The sequence below is a fragment of the Camarhynchus parvulus genome, chromosome 10, assembly GCF_901933205.1.
Source record: "Camarhynchus parvulus chromosome 10, STF_HiC, whole genome shotgun sequence".
NCBI classification, from domain to species: Eukaryota; Metazoa; Chordata; class Aves; order Passeriformes; family Thraupidae; genus Camarhynchus; species Camarhynchus parvulus.
Genome location: NC_044580.1, coordinates 16,592,246 through 16,612,942, shown reverse-complemented (window position 1 = coordinate 16,612,942; position 20,697 = coordinate 16,592,246). Strand labels below are relative to the sequence as shown.

At 41.0% G+C, this 20,697-nt stretch overlaps 1 protein-coding gene across 1 annotated transcript in view; it reads left to right on the top strand.

The window, feature by feature from the left end:
* The first annotated feature begins 2,093 nt into the window (after window positions 1-2,093).
* FAM169B (family with sequence similarity 169 member B) overlaps window positions 2,094-20,697 on the top strand; it is a 39,544-nt gene continuing 20,940 nt past the window's right edge. Inside the window, exons 1-3 of the mRNA XM_030955385.1 lie at window positions 2,094-2,134; window positions 13,839-13,972; window positions 16,677-16,776. Of these exons, the coding sequence (XP_030811245.1) occupies window positions 2,101-2,134; window positions 13,839-13,972; window positions 16,677-16,776 (268 nt within the window). The 5' untranslated portion in view covers window positions 2,094-2,100. The remainder of the gene's footprint in view (window positions 2,135-13,838; window positions 13,973-16,676; window positions 16,777-20,697) is intronic.

Below are 20,697 nucleotides of genomic sequence, written 5' to 3'. Positions count from 1 at the left end.
ACTGAAATTAATTTTTGCACTGATTTAATTAGTTGCACATACTCCCAAGCTTTGTGTGCATGGTAGTATACTTGGAGGAATAATGCATTTATTGCAGCTGTGCCATACAGTTAAAAAAGAATTGAGAGATTTGAATTAGGCCTTACTCAGAAATTATTCAGAGATGAAATGAAACCTTTTCTTTCCCCTAACATTTCTTCAGTTGAAGTTGAAGCCACTCTTGGAGTTTTTGTTAAAGTATGATTGTAGCTTTAATATTAGCACTCCCATGGGTATCTGTGCCCAAAACAATGGATTTGAGGGTCACTGGATACTTGAGGTCTGTGCAAATTAATCTCCCCATCCATAATTAAGAACCCAAGCCCTTGCTATTTGAAGGCAAGTCACAGACACAGCTGACTCAGCTAAACACTGGTTGTTTTGCTTCTTGCTACACACGGATGTGATTGGCACGGCACTCATCTTGAGGTAGAGAAGAAATGGAAGCAACTCAGCTATGAAAATCCTGGTTATCACCTTGAATATTTTTCTGCACATTTGTCTGATACTTTCAAAAACTGTTTGAACTGCTGCTGAGTAAGAGAAAAATATATTTTCTGCAAATGCATTCTGACCACACTGCAGAGCTGGCAGCACACTGCTTAAGTAGCTTTTCAGTAGATGGCAAGAAGAACAGAATATGGCCCTTCATTTAGAAACAGCTCTTTAATTTTTATCTCTTTTATTATTACTTATATATATTTCTTTTATTTCTTGTTATTGGCAGGCACTGACCAGTGTTTTAAACTGTGAAGTGGAAGTGTTTAATATATTTCAGTTTTTATCTCAGCTGTTCAACACTTAATGAGGAGAGGGAGAAATCAAGCTGTTATGCTATTTAACACTAAACTATAATGGGACTTTAAATAGAAATTTCAGGACCTAAAACTCCATATTTCTCTTCCATTCTAATAGAAATAAATGTTCCTCAGGAAAGACTGAAGCTGGTCTTTATGAAGATAGAAAGCGATGTCACACAAAGAGAGGACACAAACATTTCAGTGTAAAGCTCACTGTTTCCTGTGGAAAGAAGCCTCTTCTACAACAAAATCCATAGACATGGTAAATTTAAAACTATAATGGCAGTTTCATTCAGGGTTTTTTTGGCAGAGACACCTTCCACTATCCCAGGTGCTCTAAACTCCATCCAACCTGGCTTCCAAGGATGGGGCAGCCACAGATTCTCTGGGCAAGCTGTGCCAGGGTCTGGTTTTGGATAGAAATTGTCACGCATTTTATGCTGTTTTATTACTTATTTTAGTTCTTCAGCAATCGAATCCATTGGTATATACCTATTTTTATGGGGAAAATTGCAACTGAATATGAGTTGAATATAGCCAAGCTGCTGAGTGGCTGTTGCATCAGTTCTGGTCTTCTTGCAGTATTAGCAAAACTAATGGCTGTGTATAGACGGGTTTTTAAATTTAATTTTTTGTTTGTAATAGGGAAAAAGGACTTAGCAGGGCACATGCAACCCAGTTATTTTCCTCTCGTAAACCTTCTGCCTCATGCCACCCACGTTAACACAAAGGTGGTGCTAGGTTTATGGTTTGTCATTCTGTGCCTTTAAAAGAAATAATGTGAGATTTTTGTCGGAGTTTCGTGAGTTCAAATGCAGCGTGGGCTGGCCCTCTCCCAAGGCCGTGCTTCGATGGCGGGGGCTGAGGGCATTGCCCGAGCCTGTGGGCATTGCCCGAGCCTGAGGGCACTGCCTGAGCCTGAGGGCATTCCTGTGGGCACTCCCTGAGCCTGAGGGCATTGCCCGAGCTAAGGGCATTCCTGTGGGCATTCCCTGAGCCTGAGGGCATTGCCCGAACCTGTGAGCATCGGCCGAGCCTGAGGGCATTGCCCGAGCCCGCAGCCGGCCTCTCCTGGCCTCTCCGGGCATGGTCCCCGCTGCTCCCCGCCGCTCCCCGCCTTCCGCCCTCGTCTGCCCCCTCAGCCCCGTGCCGGGCCGGGCACGGCCCCGTCGTTCCCCGCCTTCCGCCCTCCTCTGCCCCCTCAGCCCCGTCCCGGGCCCGGCCCGCCCTCAGGGCTGCCCGCGCCGCCCCGCAGGAAGTGATGGCGGCCAAGGGAGGAGGAAGAGCCGCCGCGGGTAAGAGGGAGGAGGCGGCTCGGGGAGGCCACGGGCGGCCGAGACGCCGCGAAACACTCGGGGCTGTTCAGGGAAGCTCTGCCCGGTCACCTGCGGCCATGCCCCGGTGGGGCCGGGCCCTTCACGGCCGCGCTCCCGGCAGCGCCAGGGGGAGGCGGACAACCCGAGCCCTGCGCGCAGGGTCGCCCACAGCAGGTGCTGCAGGGTTTATTTTTCCATTTCCCGGCATCCAGGTGACTTTTCCAGGTGTTCGGCTGGTCCAAGCCTGCCCAGAGAGAGCCAGCCTGGTGGTTCCTGCCCACTGGGGAGAGGATGATCCCCGAGCTCCTGTTTGCAGTGTGTGTTTGGGGTCTCAGCACAGGTGGATCAGATGCACCTGTAGATCAGTAGATCTCAAGTACCCAGCCATTAAGGAGCATTGGGAGCACATAAAATGCATAAAAATACCCATTTTCAAAGGTACTGCCGGGAGTTGTTTATGCAAACTGAGCAAAAACCAGGGTTTAAAAGGGACAAAGGAGCAGTAAACACGTTGGTTTTTGACCACACAAAAATAGTTGGACTGTTTTGGTGTTGAGATGTAAAAGGCTTTGTATACTACAAAGTATAGTATACAAATATATTACTCTATACATATATTATATAGTACCCTTCCTTTTAAAAGTATTCATTTGCTGTTGAGGAGGTGACTAGAACAGGAAGCACATGGACATAGAGGATGAACTTCTTTGTTAAAAAGCCACTCTCCCCTCATCTCCTTTCAGCAGGAGTTGATTTGCTGATGTTTCTGGTAGTGGGTGAAGAGCTGCTCTGCCCAGCAGAACTCAGCCCTTCAGTACCTGGTGGACTTACAGTGCTTTGAAATGAACAGACATTGTGTCAGTTCCCAAATGGCCAAGCTCCCAGTGCTTGGTACGGAACGTGATTTTAGCATAGGTGGATCTTCTGTACACGTTCCACCATGGATTTCCAGAGGAGTCTGGCATGTGCAGTGTTCTGGGTTTGTGTTTGGCTAGGAGGACTTCCAACAATCTCTGTTCATGCACTTGTTTGGATAAGGGCCCATTGCATCACCTCAGTTAGCTTTTGCACTGCTTTCCCTCCTGCTCTGTTTTTATACTCTTCTTTCTTAATTTGTCACGCTAGCAGGTAAATGGAGAGAAAGTGAATTTATCTTCTGAAACACATTTTAAGTTGCTGCCATTTATCTAAAGCACCTACTTCATCCCCTTCAGTAAAATAATGATGTTGTTCATTAGTTCCTCTAGCTGCTCATGGCTAAATGCACTGCAGTCAGATTGCTCTATTTTTCCCCTCCTATCAACCACTTACGGAAGTCAAACATTTGTAATAATGCTGTTTTTTGGGGGGAGTCAGGAAAGGTTCTCAGTTCTACTAATTTTCTTAAATAAAATATCTCTAGATAAATAGAATTTGGGTTTTCATGTCCAAGGAAGCATTGTAGTGTTGGGCAGTTCGATTAATGTCTACATTTTCCCCTTTTTCATCACCCTCAGATTGAACGTTTAGAATAGTTGTTCTTCCATCCCCTTCGTCTTTTGGGACAGCTGAGTTTTGGTGTAGTTATGTAATTGCATAGATTATGTTTAAAATAATTATGGAGCAGTTGTCAATAAGCAAGTTGAATATGCAGTACACTTTAAGAGCGCATAGAGTCAGCCATTAGCTCTTGTGCAAATATTGCTTTTCAGTTCATGTTGTGCTGTAATTGAGATGCTACAACTCGGTCTTGATTGCTGTTCCTGTAACTGTTTTTCACCAGCAAAGCATGTTTACACTTCCAGGTTTCTAAGCCCCTTTACAGGTCCCAGGCAAACCTCACTGTTGAGGAGCAGGCCAGCTGTTGACCTAGAACTTGAGGTACTTGTTTTAAATTCAGCCTTCTTGCAAATTCATTTTGATTATAGAACACCTTGAAAGGCAAATTTGTATGTGTTAACCACCTAACAGAAACAGTGAGCCACCACGTATATGCAGCTCTGGAGCCTGAGAAATAGTGGATGAGAAACCTGTATATCTAGTTTGGCAGTTGCATTAATGAAGCCTTAAATTTCCATCTGTCTCTCTAGGAAGATGGAAATCTCCCTGCCCTCCATGAAATCCGTGTTAATCAGTTTATAGGAAGGAGGTCAACAGCCTGGAAGGTGGAAACACAAAATTCAGGTAGTGCATAGGCACTGTCAGGAATGGGGCCTCTGCATCTAAAAAAGCTTCTCAGAGCTCTAAGGTGAGACTGATTAACAACCAGACTAAAATCTCATGTATGGAACAGGTAGAATTTTACTCAAGACTGTGTGTATGTAAGAGCTAAGGGCTGCCATAACATTGCCACAGCTAAGGCAAGTTGTTGAAACCTTGCTGTCTTTAACATAAATATGTAGTTACGGTCTAGAGAGAAAAGAAATCAGGAAACAAAATCCTAAATACTTCCCTCAAAGGAAAATTACAGCCCCAACCCAGCAAACAAACCAGAGTCCCTTTCCATAGCAGCATTTCAGGGCACACACTCCTTCCCTTGAGGGAAAGTTTGGGAAAACAAACAGCACAGGAGAAAGTCTGGCCGGTTTCAATTTGCAAGTGGGAGGTGTGCAGGCATTATGGCTGCGAGTGCGTTATGGGAACCTACGTGATGAGGCTGGTATGCATTTGCCACATTGTGTAAAGGTTGCATACTGAGAGACTTCCAAACGCCTCGCCTGGCAATTCCCAGCTCCGGCATGTTGTCTTTGCAGAATGATTGGCAGACCCTCAGGTTGCACATATCTCTGAAGGAAATGTGTCCTGCTCAGTTACCCAGAGGTCTGTGGATGCTTAAAAACGTTGTGTTTGTAACCTTTGAAACTGCTGTCTGGTGGCTGGGCTTTATAGTATTACTGACAACAGATGGCAAATGGCTCCGCTGATGTAATTCTTGCTGGTGTTTCATTCCTGTGAAGTTGCACAGTTTCAAAATCTCTGAAAGTGCCTCCATATTTTTCCTACATAATGATTTCAAGCCAAACTAAATAAAAACATTTTCTATTATTCAGATTCCAGTGGTGTCATGTGACACTGTGGTAACGATTGCCTTGCAGCAGTTTCAGATAAATGCACGTTTGGTAGCAATTTTAAGGCCTGTGTCCTTTAAGTAATGCTTATTAGGACGTAACAGATGCCGTTTAGAAACATTATGCCTTTTAATAGGCTCTGCTTTTAGCCTACATGTTCCCATTCCAGGCAGACTGTGGATAAGGCAGGCTTGGAGGTATGCTGTCGTTTATGCAAAGCCTAAGTCAATTTTCTGCTCTGAAGTCGAGCCATGTGTTTTTCCTTGTTTCTTCCATTCTGGTCATAGCTGCCTTGCTGTGTTTTTCCCCCTAGTCATATCTTTGGCTGATTGTCAAGCAATTGCAATCAAAACCTTTTGCATTTTTAACCACCAGCAGTGGTTTCTTTTGTCCTTACAGAAGAGCCTGTGTAAACTGAATTTGAACACACTGAGCCTCACTATCAAGAGCGCAGCAAGCACAGAGTTAGCCCTGTGTTGCCAGCCTGTCTTTCCTTCTCTGCTTTTTCCTCCTCCCAAAAGGAGAAAAAGGGAAAAGCAGAGCCATGCTGATTTTGGAGCACCTTCAAAGACATGTAGAATAGCTGACACAATGGCACAGAGAAACAAGAGCGATGTTTACATATTTCCTCCACTACTGGCAGCTGTTTATTAAAGCAAGTTCTGAGACAGCCTTGTGATAGCTGGTGCAGGTGATGTATTAATTTGCAGCCATGTCATAAATTTAGCAAAGTGGAAATTAGTGGGGGAAGGGATTTTGGTTTGTGTTTCTTTCCTCCTTCCCCCCCCCACTCCAACCCAAATTAATTGTTTTATTTTGAAATTATTCTGGCTGTGCAAATTGGTCCTTGCAAGTAATTTGGAGAAAAGCTGCTAGGCTTTCTCAGGCAGACTTATGCTCTCTGCTGGTGGGAGCAGTAGGCCTGTCAGATATAAAGCATTTGCAGCTCAAATTATGTGGTATTTGAAGCTGGTATCTCTGAAAATCCAGACAGTTGTCTCATATTTTCATCACTGCTTTGCTTGGGGAATATTGTCCTTTCTGATGTCAAAGCAGGGCTTTCAGGTACTCCTGGTGTGCCACATTCTGCTGTGGTTTGTATGACGTGATGGTAAGGGCTGTGTGTGGCATGGCTTTAGGTTTCTCACACTTCCTTTGGATGATGGTAGTAAATGGGAAATGTATTTGATGTGGTACTTAAATCCTAGCCCTGGTGCCAGGTTGTAACCGCGTGTGTTTCAGTAATAACTTTTAATTATTCAAACACCGCCATTTTCTGAAAGTGCCCTGTCAGTCTGCCTGGCTTCTCCCTGTGGGATGAATTCATCTCCCTGCTAGACCATTTGTCAAACTCAGTTGTCATTTCCTGCCATTTCACCATTCTGTGTTCATCACAATGGGAGTCATTGTTTTCCTCCTTTCCCTCAAGTTACAGGAGGACTTTGGAGTGATGCATCCTCCTTTCTACCTTCCATCTTTGTAGAGGATTGAATTGCCACTATCTGCATTTGCACTTGTGCTTCATAGAAGATCTACTGCTGTCCAAAGAACCTTTCCTGCCATTTTCCTTTCAAATCAGCCTCTTTCCAGTTGTTCTGGAGAGCTTGTGTATTTTACTTTGTTTAGGGGATAGGCAAATAATTAAGTTGACAAATTCTTGCCATTTGAGTATTTGCTTCCATACGCATGCAAGAAAAGACAAGTTTGACACCAGAGAAGCTGTGGCTGCCCCATCCCTGGAAAACTCCCAAGGCCAATTTGGACCAGGCTTGAAGCAACCTGGGGTAGTGGAAGGTGTCCTTGCCCATGGCAGGGAAATGATGATCTTTAAGGTCCCTTCCCACCTGAATAATTTTATAATTCCAAAGTCCATACCTCTGCCTTCAGTAGTCAAAGTCAGACTTTTCCAGGAACACTTCAGCCTATTTCTTGATTGTGTGAAAGCCAGTATTTATTAAGAACTTGATGCTGATGTTCACAAATTCAGAGGTGTTAGCAGCTATCACCCTGAATCATTAGAATTTTCTTTGGGAAACCTGATGTGAACATGAAGCTCAAAGCCTGAATTATCCCTTTTCTCCAGCGCTGCATTTTCCCCTGAATTATTCTGTAAGCTGTGTGTTTCTTTTTTACATCTAAGTTCTGTGAAAAACAAAGTTAAATGTGCAGAAGTATGAATTCTGATATGTCATAGCTATAGCTGGTAGCACTTCCATGGTTTAACAGTATGCTGCAGTTTTTTATTTGTGAAGTCTGTTTCAGGGCTGTAATTCCTCAGCTTTTTTCAATTACATTGGGTTAAAACTTTGTGCTAAACATGCCAGTCCAGATGTGCATTGTGTGTGTAATAGGACAGGGGTAGCCTGTTTACACAGATGTATTTTAGTTTATTTGTACTATGAGTTGGATGTGGATTTATATTTGTGAGTGTAACACTGCTAAAGAGCCATCTGAGAAGAAACAGATATAGTTGGAACCTATTTGCTGGAACTTTCCTTTTGGACTAGTGCAGGTTAGAGTGGAGGAACCATTACATGATTCCCCTCAATATGCACTCGCTTTTCTAGCCTTCAAAACATTTTAACTAATGTGGTTTCAGCTAAGTATTTTTATTTAAAAAGCTAAATAATTAAATCAATTATTTAATTTCCTCGTCTATTTTTTTTCCATTTCAAAAATTGTGGATTACCTTAAGTTTTGGAAATGAAAAACACGTGTTTTATAGACCTGGTAATAGAAGGTTTGAAAGGCCTTCAGAGCTTATGGAAGAGTGTGAAAATTGAAGGTGTTTTTCTTTTTCTCATCTATGTTCAGCTAAAAATATGTATATAGCTAAAGCTCTTCTCTTTTCTGAAATCAGTAGTAAAAATGTGTTTGTGGGAATGGCATGGCTAATGGGATAGCAGCCTGTGTTTGCAATGCCTGGGATTTGGTTTGCCCTCCATTTGAGTAATAAAATTTGTAGTAATGACACATATAGCTAAACTCATCAATTTAATCAAACAGGTTTCTTGATTGAGAGTGGAACTGGGATTATTTTTTCCCCTCTGCCTTAAGTTATTGATTCCACAGTTGAAGATTGTTTACAGACAGACTTTTATTTAGTTTGTCTCCTGAAGCTCTTCTGGCCCTTTGAGTTGTGATAGAATAGTAAGTGATACACGAATGGAATTTTGGGATTGAAACATACAACCCTGAAACCTACATCGTGAATATTCCAAGAGTTCTTATTCTATTGGAAATGGGGGAAAGCAGAGCAGTGGGAAGGACACTGTTTTCATGGATGATGTGGTGCAGAGCTGCCTTGCTGTGCTGGATAGATACCACAGCACTGCTTTCACCCGCTGGCTCAGCTGCCACCACACGCTGTTATGATCCTGCAGTTTCACTTCCACCAGAAATTGGGTTTTTGGCATGTATTTGCTCAGTTAAATTCAGGATGTGGGAGTCAGGTTCTGCGTGTACTCCCAGGAGCGTGCCAGAGACCTCTTCCTTCCTTTGAAAGGTTAAACAAATATGGTTGTCTAACGATAACCACATGCCTGGAGCTGTTCAGGCTCATGGGGAGGGAAGGAGAAGAGTTGATGTGAAGCCCCTGCTGTTCATCACAGAGCTCCTGCTCCTATGAAAGGGTGAGAGACAGCACTCCAGTCACGTGTGTATGGTTCAGAAGGGCAAAAAAAAGTAGTGATTCAATCCTGGACACTGTCCTGGGTGTGCTTCTGTAGTATGGCAGTGGCAGTCCATGGAGAACTGAGAAAAATTTATGTTATGTGACTTCTTGGTCTTTTTATGTAGTGGCTTCAGAGGCACTGATAAGGAAAACATCACACCCTTTGAAGTGGTAGATAAGACACACTTAACTGATAAGGAACCAGTCAGAAGATGCAGTGATTTGTTAGGGGCCACAAAAACACACCTGTGTTAAGAATAAATCTTAGGACTTCTAGTCTCAGTTGCATGGTTTAATTACAACGCTCCCTCCTAAATATTAACCTGATATACTGTCATTTTGTTTTGGTGCATGTTTGTCTCTTATTGCAAACTGGTTTTTGAAATGAAAAGAAAAAAAAGGAAAATAGTTCTTGGACAAAACCCCTCAGAACATCATCAGAAACACTTCAAACCTGCTGAAGTTGTTTTTTTGGTTTTTTCTTTCTTTTTTCCCCCCTCTTTTGTTATTGTGAAATGTATTAGCATGAAAATAAAGCCAATAAACAAAGCCAGTGCTGCTCTTGCAAGCATTAGAAATGGCAAAACTGAATTAAAAAATAATGAAACTTGAAATTTAGAAATGTTGAGTTCTTTTTATCTCTCTTGTTCCTACACCACTAGAAATCTGACTGAGGTATTTTTCATATTTTTACATGTAAAATTATTCACAAATTTGCCCAAATGTACAAAATCCAGATACAAGTCCTGTGGTGACTGATGGCTCTTCTGTAAACATACCGCTCTTAATGGATGCATGTAGTATCCTTCTCTGTGTTTGTAGAACATGAAAAAGTAGTTGTAGGATAAATGATTAATTCACTTCAGACATAACACTTTTCATGCTTCATCTACGGTGAGGTTGATGTATTTTACTTTACAATCTGGCTGCATCCTAAATGCCCTTACTCTGAAATGGGCATTTCAACAAGTCTGACTTTCCTGGAAGGACCAGTGCATCTTAATCAAGCCAGTGGTGTGTCTAGTCTGGAAAAAAACTGCATCACCAACTTTGTTGGCTTAAGGGAACAGTATTAATTACCTACAAGGGAATGCAGGAATAGAAGATTCTTAACAATTAAAGCAAATACCGCCAATCCCTGGAAGTGTCCGAGACCAGGTTGGACCAGATTTAGTGGAAGGTGTCCCTGCCCATGGCAGGGGGCTGGAATGAGATGATCTTTACAGTCACTTTCCCAAACCATTCCATGGTTCTAGGAAATATCTCTTATTTGGTAAATTGTGTATTGGCTTCATGGTGAAGAATAAAATCAGATACTTCAGAGTATGTGATCAGATGGAAGGATGTCCTTTACCTTTGGACATTACAACATTCTGTAGTTTCACTTCTGGAATTTCACATACGACTGCATGCACCATGTGTTTTCTGTTGTGTTGAGAATAAATTCTTCTGCCCGTGGAAAAATATTTCCTGCTTACTTTAACTGGTAGAATGAAATCTTCCTGAATCTCTAGTGATGGGGGTCTGTCTCTAATCCATAAAAATTAATTCTATGTTAGGGTAGACTACTGTCTCCCATTTTGTGATTGCATTTATGTACCTGATGCAGAACATGTGTGTGCTGGTGAGATATATCTGGATTCCCACATATTAATCTTTTTGGGTCCTAAGTGAAGTAGAATTTGTCTGACTTTTACCTTTCAAGGAGGATATTTGTCCATTTGATGAAACCCCATGAAATTCACTTCTCTCTTCTGGAGGAGACAAAGGGTAGAATAGCAGTGGGAGTAGAAAAAGCTGAGTTTATGGGTCTAGACTGAAGCAGGGGCCTTGGTTTATTCCTTTTTGGCAGAGTTGGACAATGTTTTAGGCTGAGGTTTTAGAGGGTAGAATCTCCTAAAGATGACTGAGTTGTATGGGCAGTGCCTGCTGATATTTATAGCTGGTTTTAGCTGTAGCTTTTCACTTCAAAAAATGAGATTCTTAGTGCAAATTGATGACAGATCACCAGAGTGAGAGGAGATGTACTTGCACATCCTCGCTTGAGAATGTGGCCCAGACTGCTCCATGGAAACAAAAGAGAGAAGCAGATGCGCTGCTAGTTTTTGCTTTAAAATCTCTTCTGCATGCCTGAAATGGAAATGTGCTCGTTGGGTTTCTCATTTATTTGCCTCTAGATAGATTTTCCCTGTGGAATTGCAAAGCTTCCATGTCCTTTGCCCTGAAAGCAGTGCCCTGCACATAAAGGCTGGTACCTGTCACCCCCTCCCTGTCATTGCTGCTGCACCATCCACCTCGAGGATGCCTTGACCTTGTTGAGCAGCTTTGGCTGTTTAAGATGTCAGTCCCAGTGTCAGGAATCTCTCTGGGGCAGGAGGCCTCTCATTCTAAATTTACTCTCCTGCTTTATGGTCCCTCCTCTGTGGCTGCAGCAGGAGGCCCCTCGGGTAACCCTTTGTGCACAGAGCCCCTCGCAGGAGCTGCTGGTGAGGTCCTGGCAGGCTGGCTGCCACCACGTGCTCTTTTGTTGCTGCTAGGTAAGACCAAATTCAAATAAAATCCTGAAATTCCAATTAGGTCAACAGGCTGTCCTTGGAATGTTGTAATTTTGGTATCCCAAGATGATGATTGGGCCTCAGACTGAAGTACTCCTGAGAGAACGGCACTACTTTTATTCTAAAGCAAAGTTATTTTGCATTTGTTTTAGCAACCTTTATAACACCCTGTTAGCCAGCAATAATTATGGCTTTAGTTGAATGCCTAGTAACAATAGTTATGGACAGACTTTGAGGGTTTTTTCTTATGCCTGTGTACAAAAGAAGTGTAAAAGGGACATATACAGCAGGGTAAATGTTATTTTGTCACTTTATACTGGGAAAAACTGGGAAACACATTAGTTAACATAAAAAGAAATTCAGGTGACACTTCTGTTCCATATTGTTCCTAAAGCAGCCTCAGTCTCTCTCCCCCACCGACAGCTTTCTTCTTCACAAGAAATTTTTTTATTCCATTTGTATAGGAACATGTGTTCCTAACTCACTTGGACCTTTTCACTGTATTGCCCAGGAAACACAAGTTCACTGGAAATCTAAAAGCATTTTTTAAAGGAAAAGACTACTTCTGTGCAAAGCTGTATTGATAGAAAGTTGATCAAAAGTTTCTTCTAATGCCTCATTATTTAATCTGTGACCTTATTTTGTCCTTTGAGTGGTCCTTGTTACTTTAGAGTACAAGCATGTTATGTAGCAGAAAGTTAATTGCTTTGTTCAGTGAGGAGAGAACATGACTGTGCTGTTAAGTTGCATTGGCTGCACCGTGGCAGGAGGGAGCCTTGTAAGCAGCACCTCATGAACAATATTTATTAGCGTGGCAAATATTTTTCTTTGTGCTAAACTCAAGTCTTACATGCTGCTCTTTTGTAAAGGATTAATTTACTAGTAAATTTGCTTTTGTGAATTACCAAAGTTTTGAATAATAATCTTTAATTTCTCTCCTGACATAAGTTCTTTTCTCGATGGTGTTTAAGTTCTGCCTGGGATTTTTATTTTACTTGACTTGCCAGTGCTGCAATGCTCTTTTCTTTCCCATTTTGTCACATAAAACATGCTAGAAACCTATCTCCAGCATAGCTTCTCTTCAGCATTTTGAGTACACAGCTCTGCTGCCAAGCATCAGGATGGAAGCTGGTTGCCTGCAAAGGGCAGGAAAATAGTGTTTAAAGCATTTTAAGCATTTAAATTTTCTTATCCTTTTGCTGAGGAATCAGATACTGATCACTGCTGGAAGGAGAGTGAAGGGGCCATGGGTGAATAGTCTGAGCTGGCACTACAAATACTACATGCTCCTGCTTTTATGTGGAAAGGTATCACTTGCAATATGGTACCTATATGATTCATAGTTTGTTAAAGTTAGTACAGACAGGTCTTGCACTGGTCCTTTTAAGACTCTTCCTTGTCTTAGCCATTTACTATCAGTGCAGTTATTTCACATTTAACTTACCAAGGGAGGTGCCATGTGAGACCAAACCATCATTAAAAAGAAGGGTTCAGAGCTAAGATACCAACAACAGTTGTGGGTAAAAGATTTGGACCTCACTTGGGCTTACAAGAGTTGCAGGTGTAGTTTGTTGATTGAAAGCCCCTTAAATTGAAGCTGTTTTATTCCTGTGATAGAACAGTGGCTGGACACCATTTGGTTTACTAACTCATCTCCTGTCATGTTCTTTTTCTTGGGCTGGTGATGAGCCACCAGAAAGTCTGGTTTGTTAGATCAGAAGGAGGTTATTGCTTCTTCAGGTACACCAAGTTGGACTTTGCATTTAGGTTACAGGCCTCAGATATATATAATTTTTGTTTGCATGCAATTAACAAATACCCTCCAGCATTGAGTCACATGGATTCAAAGTTATGTTGCATAAAATATGATGTTACTATTTTGGAAAGAGTTGTGTAGGTAAATTTTTTACATTATTTCATTGTTGTGAAAGTGCCCAACTGATGTTAGTCAAAAAGGAGAAGGAAAAAGTTAATGACAAACAACAGATCCTAGACTGACCCAAAAAGGGGCAGCCTTCCAAGAAGGAATGGAAGCTTTGGAATTCTTTCCCTGTTATATTTTTGGACAGTGCTAAACTCAGGCTGTGTTTTGAAGATTTTTTTTAAAGCTCTTTCAACTTTAAAGCAATTTTCTTACACCTAGAGAAATTGTTGAATTCAAAGGAGACAAATGTGAATTGATGCTGTCATAGTTCTGCTTTGTAAAGTTGCATATCAAGAGGTAAATAACATACAGGCAGGTTTTTGCCAGCCTTACTATTTTAGACTAAGCTTATACAAAAGGCTCTAATGAGATCATTAAGGGCCTAGCCACACCAAGCAGCTGCTGGGGAAATGGGGGTTTTAAGACTTAAGTTTCTTATTTAATATAGAATGTAAAAATATCTTGTGTTTTATTTTAATCACAGGTCGACTTTACTTGGTTGATACAATAACAGGAGATTCAGAGGTTCTGCAAGCAGATGCTGAAGCATACTATGAAAAACTCTTGAAGAAGTCACTGTCTACTCCTGATGTTTTTTCCATCCCTGGAGGAGGAGAGGTAGTAGGCTGATGTTTCTCATGCTGCAAGTTAGATACTTGCAGATTAGTTTGCAGGTTGTGCTCATATATGCTAATAGGGGTAAACTGGTATGGCTGGATTGCAGAAAAATTCAGTAAATCCTGCATTATTTCAAATAATTTGCATGCTATAAATGAGAAATAAGGTTAAACTCCAAGTCTGAGTGTTGAAGAGGATTTGAAGTACTCTGGTGAACTTAGCATCTTGACCTGCCTCCTGACAGGACAATCAAAAGCAAATTTTATAGAGATTTACACCATGGTGCCGCTCTGTATTCTGCCTCTGCTGTGCAGTTTACACAGGCATTGTGATACAGTCTGCCTTTTGTTTCCATTCCTTCCAGTACTTATATTGGTAATTTTGAGTGTGGATTTTCCCAAAGGAATTCTGTTCCTAAGACACCTGGGTGGAATAGAGATGACTGAACAGGCCTATTAAACATTTTTACTGCAGTCTACCTATGAAACCTTTAATTCTGGCATTTTGTAGGTCATAAAAGGTGTGCTGAGGTACCTGTTATTGTGCTATCAAAGCAGAAATTGGATTAGTTAAAATGAGTGTTTGGAACACAGTAGATTTTCTGCAATTTAGGAAAATAATATGCAGTAGTTTCCAGAAAAATGCTGTTCCAGGTGGGATCAGCTTCAGCTTTGAGCTGGGGATGTAACGGGGTTTAAATACTCTTTTAATGCCCTCTAGTGGAGCCTGTGGGGCTAAATACAGACTGAACATGCAAAGATCCCCCAGTTTAGGGCTTCTGTGTCCTTACCTTCCATGCTTCCATGCCTGCTTGTACTTTCAGAGGTTCCAGCAGAAGGGAGAGGAGGTTAAAATCCCAGGCAGTGCTCTGTGTATTCCTGCAAAAGCCACACACACTGAGATCAGTTAAAGGTGGACTTCTGGCTTTTGATTCACAACTGTCTTATTTTGTGGCTTGTCACCAGCCCTTAAATATGTCACATGACTGATTTGAGTCTCATAGCAACACATTTCTCTTTGCATTCATTTAATTCAGGTCTAATCTAATCTGCAGTCAGCCAGTCAAGGGCATAAGTAATGGTAGTGTTGTTGCTGTATTGTCTTTTTCCTTATAGTCTATAATAAATAGCTCAAAGAATGTTGATGTTTTGTAATTTAAAATAATTCAAATGTAATAAGGCAAAACTCCCATTCCCGGTGAACATCCCAGCTGACAGTCTCTGTTATACACCCAGAACCTGAGGGATGAGGGGTTTGGTGTTTGAATAATGGCTGCATTACCAAACATTTTTTCCCCTTCTGCATCTGAATTAAAGCAGGTTTGAAGTGGCAGGACAGGCAACAGTGAATAATTATTTAGCAGGAATTAAGTGGCTGTCAGCCCACTTGCTGGGGTCACAGAACTTCTTTTTGGTGTGGCTTGGTCAAGCATTCAGGACACAAATAGCAAGGATTACTGCAAGTCAGGATGAGAGCCCCACAGGTTGGCAGCAGCCACACACAAAGCTGTGCTTGGCTCATGCTGCTCTTGTTAACACCTGTGAAAGTGCACATTACCTTACCAAACAAAATAACAATCATGGCAGTATTGGAAGTAGTCCTGGCCTCTTCATTATGGAAATGCTCCCAGGTGCTGTAATGACATTGATGCTGTTATGTTTGAAGCATGCAAAGAACAACTGAATCCCCAGATTTAGGCAAGCTCATGAATACAGATTAAAAGCAGTTTTCAAGTTGTTGGGTTTTTTTTTTTCTGGAGTCCAGTGTTTGCATAGATGCTTCCAGGATTCTGGCACTCATCAACTACTGAACACTGGTTTCAGTTTAGAGTTGTTATCCAGAATAATCCATATTCATATTTCTTCCATGTACCAAGAAATATTAAATGTAACACGTGACTGATTTGAGTTTCATAGCAAACTGACAAATGGGTGCAATTAGAGAGAGAGGCACACCCACACATACACAATGGACCAGATTTTGGAAAGTACAGTACATACTGTGCTAAGTCATGCACGCTCTTTGCCTGTACCTAAACTTACATGACAGCATTTGCAATATTCATATGGAAATCGTCATTTCTATGCATATAGATCTGTTTGAGCACAGTAATTTTGTGTTTGTGTCACATCATTTAAAAGTTTAGTCTAAGAGCAGAAGCTTGAGAGCTGCATTTTGATTTTAGCTTTGCCTTCAGCTTAACCACCTTGTGCCAATTATCTACCCTCGCTGTGCCTGGAAGATAAACTGCCCAGGCACTGCCCTAATGCTTTGATACTCCCTGTACCCTGAGGCTTAATTCATTGTTTGCAAAACACCACAAATACTCAGCTGGAGGATGCTGTAAGAAGTGCAAGTTGTATTTGTTTTCATTTGATGGGTCTGGTCTTTCATAGCACCATTTGTCTGCGTGTGACAGTGCTCAAAGCCAGGTTATGTACTAACCAGGGCAAGTCAGCAGCAAGGTCTTCACTTACTTCAGTAGCTTGATTTCTTTTAAATTAACTTTCCTTATGGATGATATTAGAATATTATGTGTATTTCAGTGCCTTGAAGTTGAGGATTGAGAGGATGTTGTGCTAAACTTGTGCCATGCATGTCAGCAAAGCATGTCAATAAAACATGTCATAAGTGCATCTGATATGTGAAGTACTTGTTGTGAGCTTTACAGTACAAAGAGCTACAGGGCTTGTTTGTTTTTTAGGTTAAACTTGAAGATTCCTGTGTGTGTTTTGTCCCTCTCTACCGAAATAATCCTACTTGCAAACTGTTGCTGTTAACTGATCCAAAGGATAAAAAGACAGGTTAGAATTGGTCCAAATATTTTGAAATTTGAGTAGTTGTAATTTCTTTACCTTTAAGATGGTCTGTTTGTTTATGTATTTAAATATTCTGGGTTTTGTTTTGAATATGAAGTGGTTTCAGTTTATCTGTCAAGGATTTGTGTCAGTGGACTGCTGATTAGATGGAAGAATTGACAATCAGGGCTTTTAAATTCTATGCATAAATTCTCTGCTGATAGCTGAAAAATCTCCTTGGGTAAATCTGTTATTCTTTCTGACTTTATTCAACAGGATAATATTTTTCTAATTCAGAATGATGTGAAATTTAAACACATTATGGTTTGGATAGAATCCTGAAATCCTTAAACAATACAATACAGGTATGAATTGTATTGCTTCTTACTGATTCTTACTCTTTCTTTTTTTTTTTTTGCTTTATGATATTTTTTTCAGTCCTAGGTTTAGTTGACTTTCATTTCCAGTACTGGTGTGTGAGGACTATCTGCTGGTGTGTAGATTAGGTGAGGAGTGTTGGTGTTGTTGTGAAGCAATGGGCTGTAGAGTTTTTGGAATATCTGCAATGAGGACATGAACTTTTGGATTGACTCACTGTGTCACTTAGGAAATACAGTGACAATACTCTTAAACTTCCAGCTTCCAAATGTGGCAGCCAGCTAACGACATCTGTCATTAAAAGTGTACTTTTTTTTTTAAAGGATAAGCTATAAATTATACCTGGAAGGCTTTAATAGCCAGTATTCTTAATAATATAGCAAAGGCAGAGCAAAATCCTCTGTTCAGTTCCAAATGTGGCAGGTAATGATCTTGCACTCCTAGAACAGGTTCTGTTAGTGTAGGTGTTCATTGTTCAGTCCTACCCTGTGACCAGGAAATTTCTTCAGAAGAACAAAAAGCAGATTAAGATCACCTGTGGTTAGAGGTGAACTCTGCAGTTTCCCAGCTCCTTCTACACAAGATTTCAGTTGGACCTTTGCTAATGGGCTGTGGTTCACAGGACAAGGCAGGGGACCTTTCCAAGTTCCAGCTGTAGTCAAAAGACTTCCTGGTCCCTCTAAAACTATTGATGCAGAATTACTCTTCTGACACTAATTTATATATTCCATTAGTGTTTTTCTGAAGAGACATAGACACTGGTGTGATAAAGGGGAGAAGCATCTACACCAGAGGCCAGACTGGCTCTTGGTGCAGTTGTGCTCATCTCCTGACTCATGTTCAAAGGAATATGGCTGAAAACAGCACTGAGTTAGTTTAGGCTTCACAAGAGGAATTGGGATCTGTAACTACAGTGCAGAAACAAAGAATTATTAAATAGATGCAGGTGAAAGTGCATTTAGCAGAGCTCTTCAGTTAAATGATCTCATTTAGTATTAGGAACAAGAAGTATTAATGAGATACAAGCACACAAGGAAAAATGATTTCTCACAGGAACAAGTCAAACAAGTCCAATTGGAGCCTAAATTACATGATAGCTATCTTCATTAAAAGCTTAAACCTACCAGAATAAACACCTTATTATAGTACAAACAACAGCCTGACTGACTGCTGTGACCCTCCCTTGCTAAATTTCAGCTCAAGTTACCAGTCCAGAGTCAGAAGAACAGAGAGATCTCTAAGCCGGCTACATCACCTGGCTTTTGATATTTCCTTCCAAAAGTGTGATTTAAAGGGTTTTCTAGAACTTGTTTCTGGGTTTTATATACTATAAACATGTGGCCAGTCTTCCTGCACACATCAAATTTGACCAATGTGATTTTTTTTTTTTTTCAGATGAGTGTTAATAAATTTTAGTTAGTTCTTTAAAGCCTGCTGGGATGTGTGTGCATACCTATACAGATGGGTATATACATTTGAAGTATTTTGTCCTAATTTTTTTCCAACAGCTCAGCAGATTTGGAATTGACTCTTAGGGTGGCAGACTGTGCTAATGGGGAAACTCCACCTGGATTTGCTCACCTACATGACCTTTTGTTCTGACCAGTGAACAGCTCAAATTAATTCAGAACCAATTCCTTCAGAGCAAGGCAATATATTTTAACTTAGTCTTTGTTACTTTAAGGACATTTGACTTTAAGGGCAGAAAATGAAAACATTTAACAAGTAACATAATTTTCTTTTCCTGACTTGAGCTTTACACTTTTCTTGTGAAACAAGTTTCATCCAGATGGAAGAGGGAAACAATCTTGCTGTGGTTAATATCTTCTCTTCCTCTACCTGTCCTCTACCTCTGCATTTTAGTTTTCTTCCGCAGCAGGAGCACTCTTAGAAGCAAATTTCCTGGTTGTCCACAGATACTGTGTTTCAGTTTGATGGTGTTTAATTCTTGAAAATTGGTTTAAAGAGTGGTGGATTCCACCACTGAGATTTATTTCTGATCATCTTGATAAGATGGGCTGTCCAGAAGTGATGAGTAGCTTGTGGTTTGAAATTATCTGCATATTTCAAAGAGAAAATGGGTATGGCAGCTTTTCTGTAGGACTTGGTCTCGGTTGGAAGCATTTTAAATTTATTTTTGATGGGCTGAGTGTTGTTTTCTGTTAGTATATCTGTACAGATATTTTTATGAGAATGTAAATTGCATTGTAAGGGCTTACAGAGCATACCATGGGTGATTAACATCTTTATAACACTAAATAAACATACCTTATTGTGGCATTTTCTGTATGCTGCATGTAATAATTCACAATAACTGTGAGATGCCTTGGAACATTTATCACAAGACATTTGCAACAAATCACTGAGTGAAGCCTGAATAGTAGAAGAAAATGTAACTGGTTGCAGGAAAGATCTGAGAAACTTGAATGGCTGCCATTCCATCAGGAATCTGCCTGCCTCCCAAACTTTAATATATTTGTTTTGATAAAATTCCTAGAAAAGAGTGAGAAATGCTCTTATTCCATTTTAAAGACAGGGAACTGTGGGACCCAGCTAGTTCAGGGTATGTCAGTGCTGCAGGATGCAGTTCAGAGTGGGATTTCTGAATTGTTCCAGTGTCAGAGTATTTACACAGTGGAAGTCTTACAAAAGTGACCTCTTTAAGTGTGTCAGCAATCTGAAACAGTGACGGGATTCAGGTAAAGATGACTTTACAGAAAGTGCTACTACTTTATCTTAGATATTTATTAACTCTAATTACTCTCTCATATGTAACATCACCTTCATTTAGTTTGTAACTGAGGGATGTCTTTCAGCAATTCAGATAAGGCAGGGGAAAAAGAAGAGCCAAGTTGGATGTTGCTTTATTTTTTCTTCTTTGCTCTGTGCGTAGAATCCTGATGTGCACATTTCATTTAAATAGTTGCACACCAGTGTGGGAACATTTGGCCAGCATAGCCTAGGAAGTAAAAATATAATCCAGGCCTGTGTTGGGAAGGGATCCATGTTTGCCCAGCAAAAGCAGACATTTCATAATCACAATTGCATTATGTTTGGTGCCTAATTCAGTTCAGTCCTGGATTCCAAACACCCTGTGCTGTGGAATCCTGTGCTCCACTGCCTGTCAGCTTCTTGCAACACTCTGTGTTTGTCTGAGTGCAGGTGATGAAAGTACTGAGGTTTAGCAAGCTGGTGCTTACAGGGCAAGCCACCCACCTGAGCATGTGTAAACCCCATTAATTGTGACCTGAAATGCATTTCACTTGGTCTTGCAACTGCACAATCAAGCACATCAGGTTTTGCAGTTGCAAGGTCACTGCAGTCACACACATCCTGACTCACAGGGTGCAGGTGATGTGTGTTGGCAGTAGCTCCATCTCCTGTGATCAGGTGAACTTGACTGAATGTTTTAGAAAGAATAACAAGACTGGGAAGGGAGAGAGAGGGAACATGTGGTCTCACAAATCATGTTTGCATTTGAAGTAGTGTTCCTCAAAGTTGATTATAAAATGAAAATGAGAGTATGGGGAAGCATGGATGGATTTAACT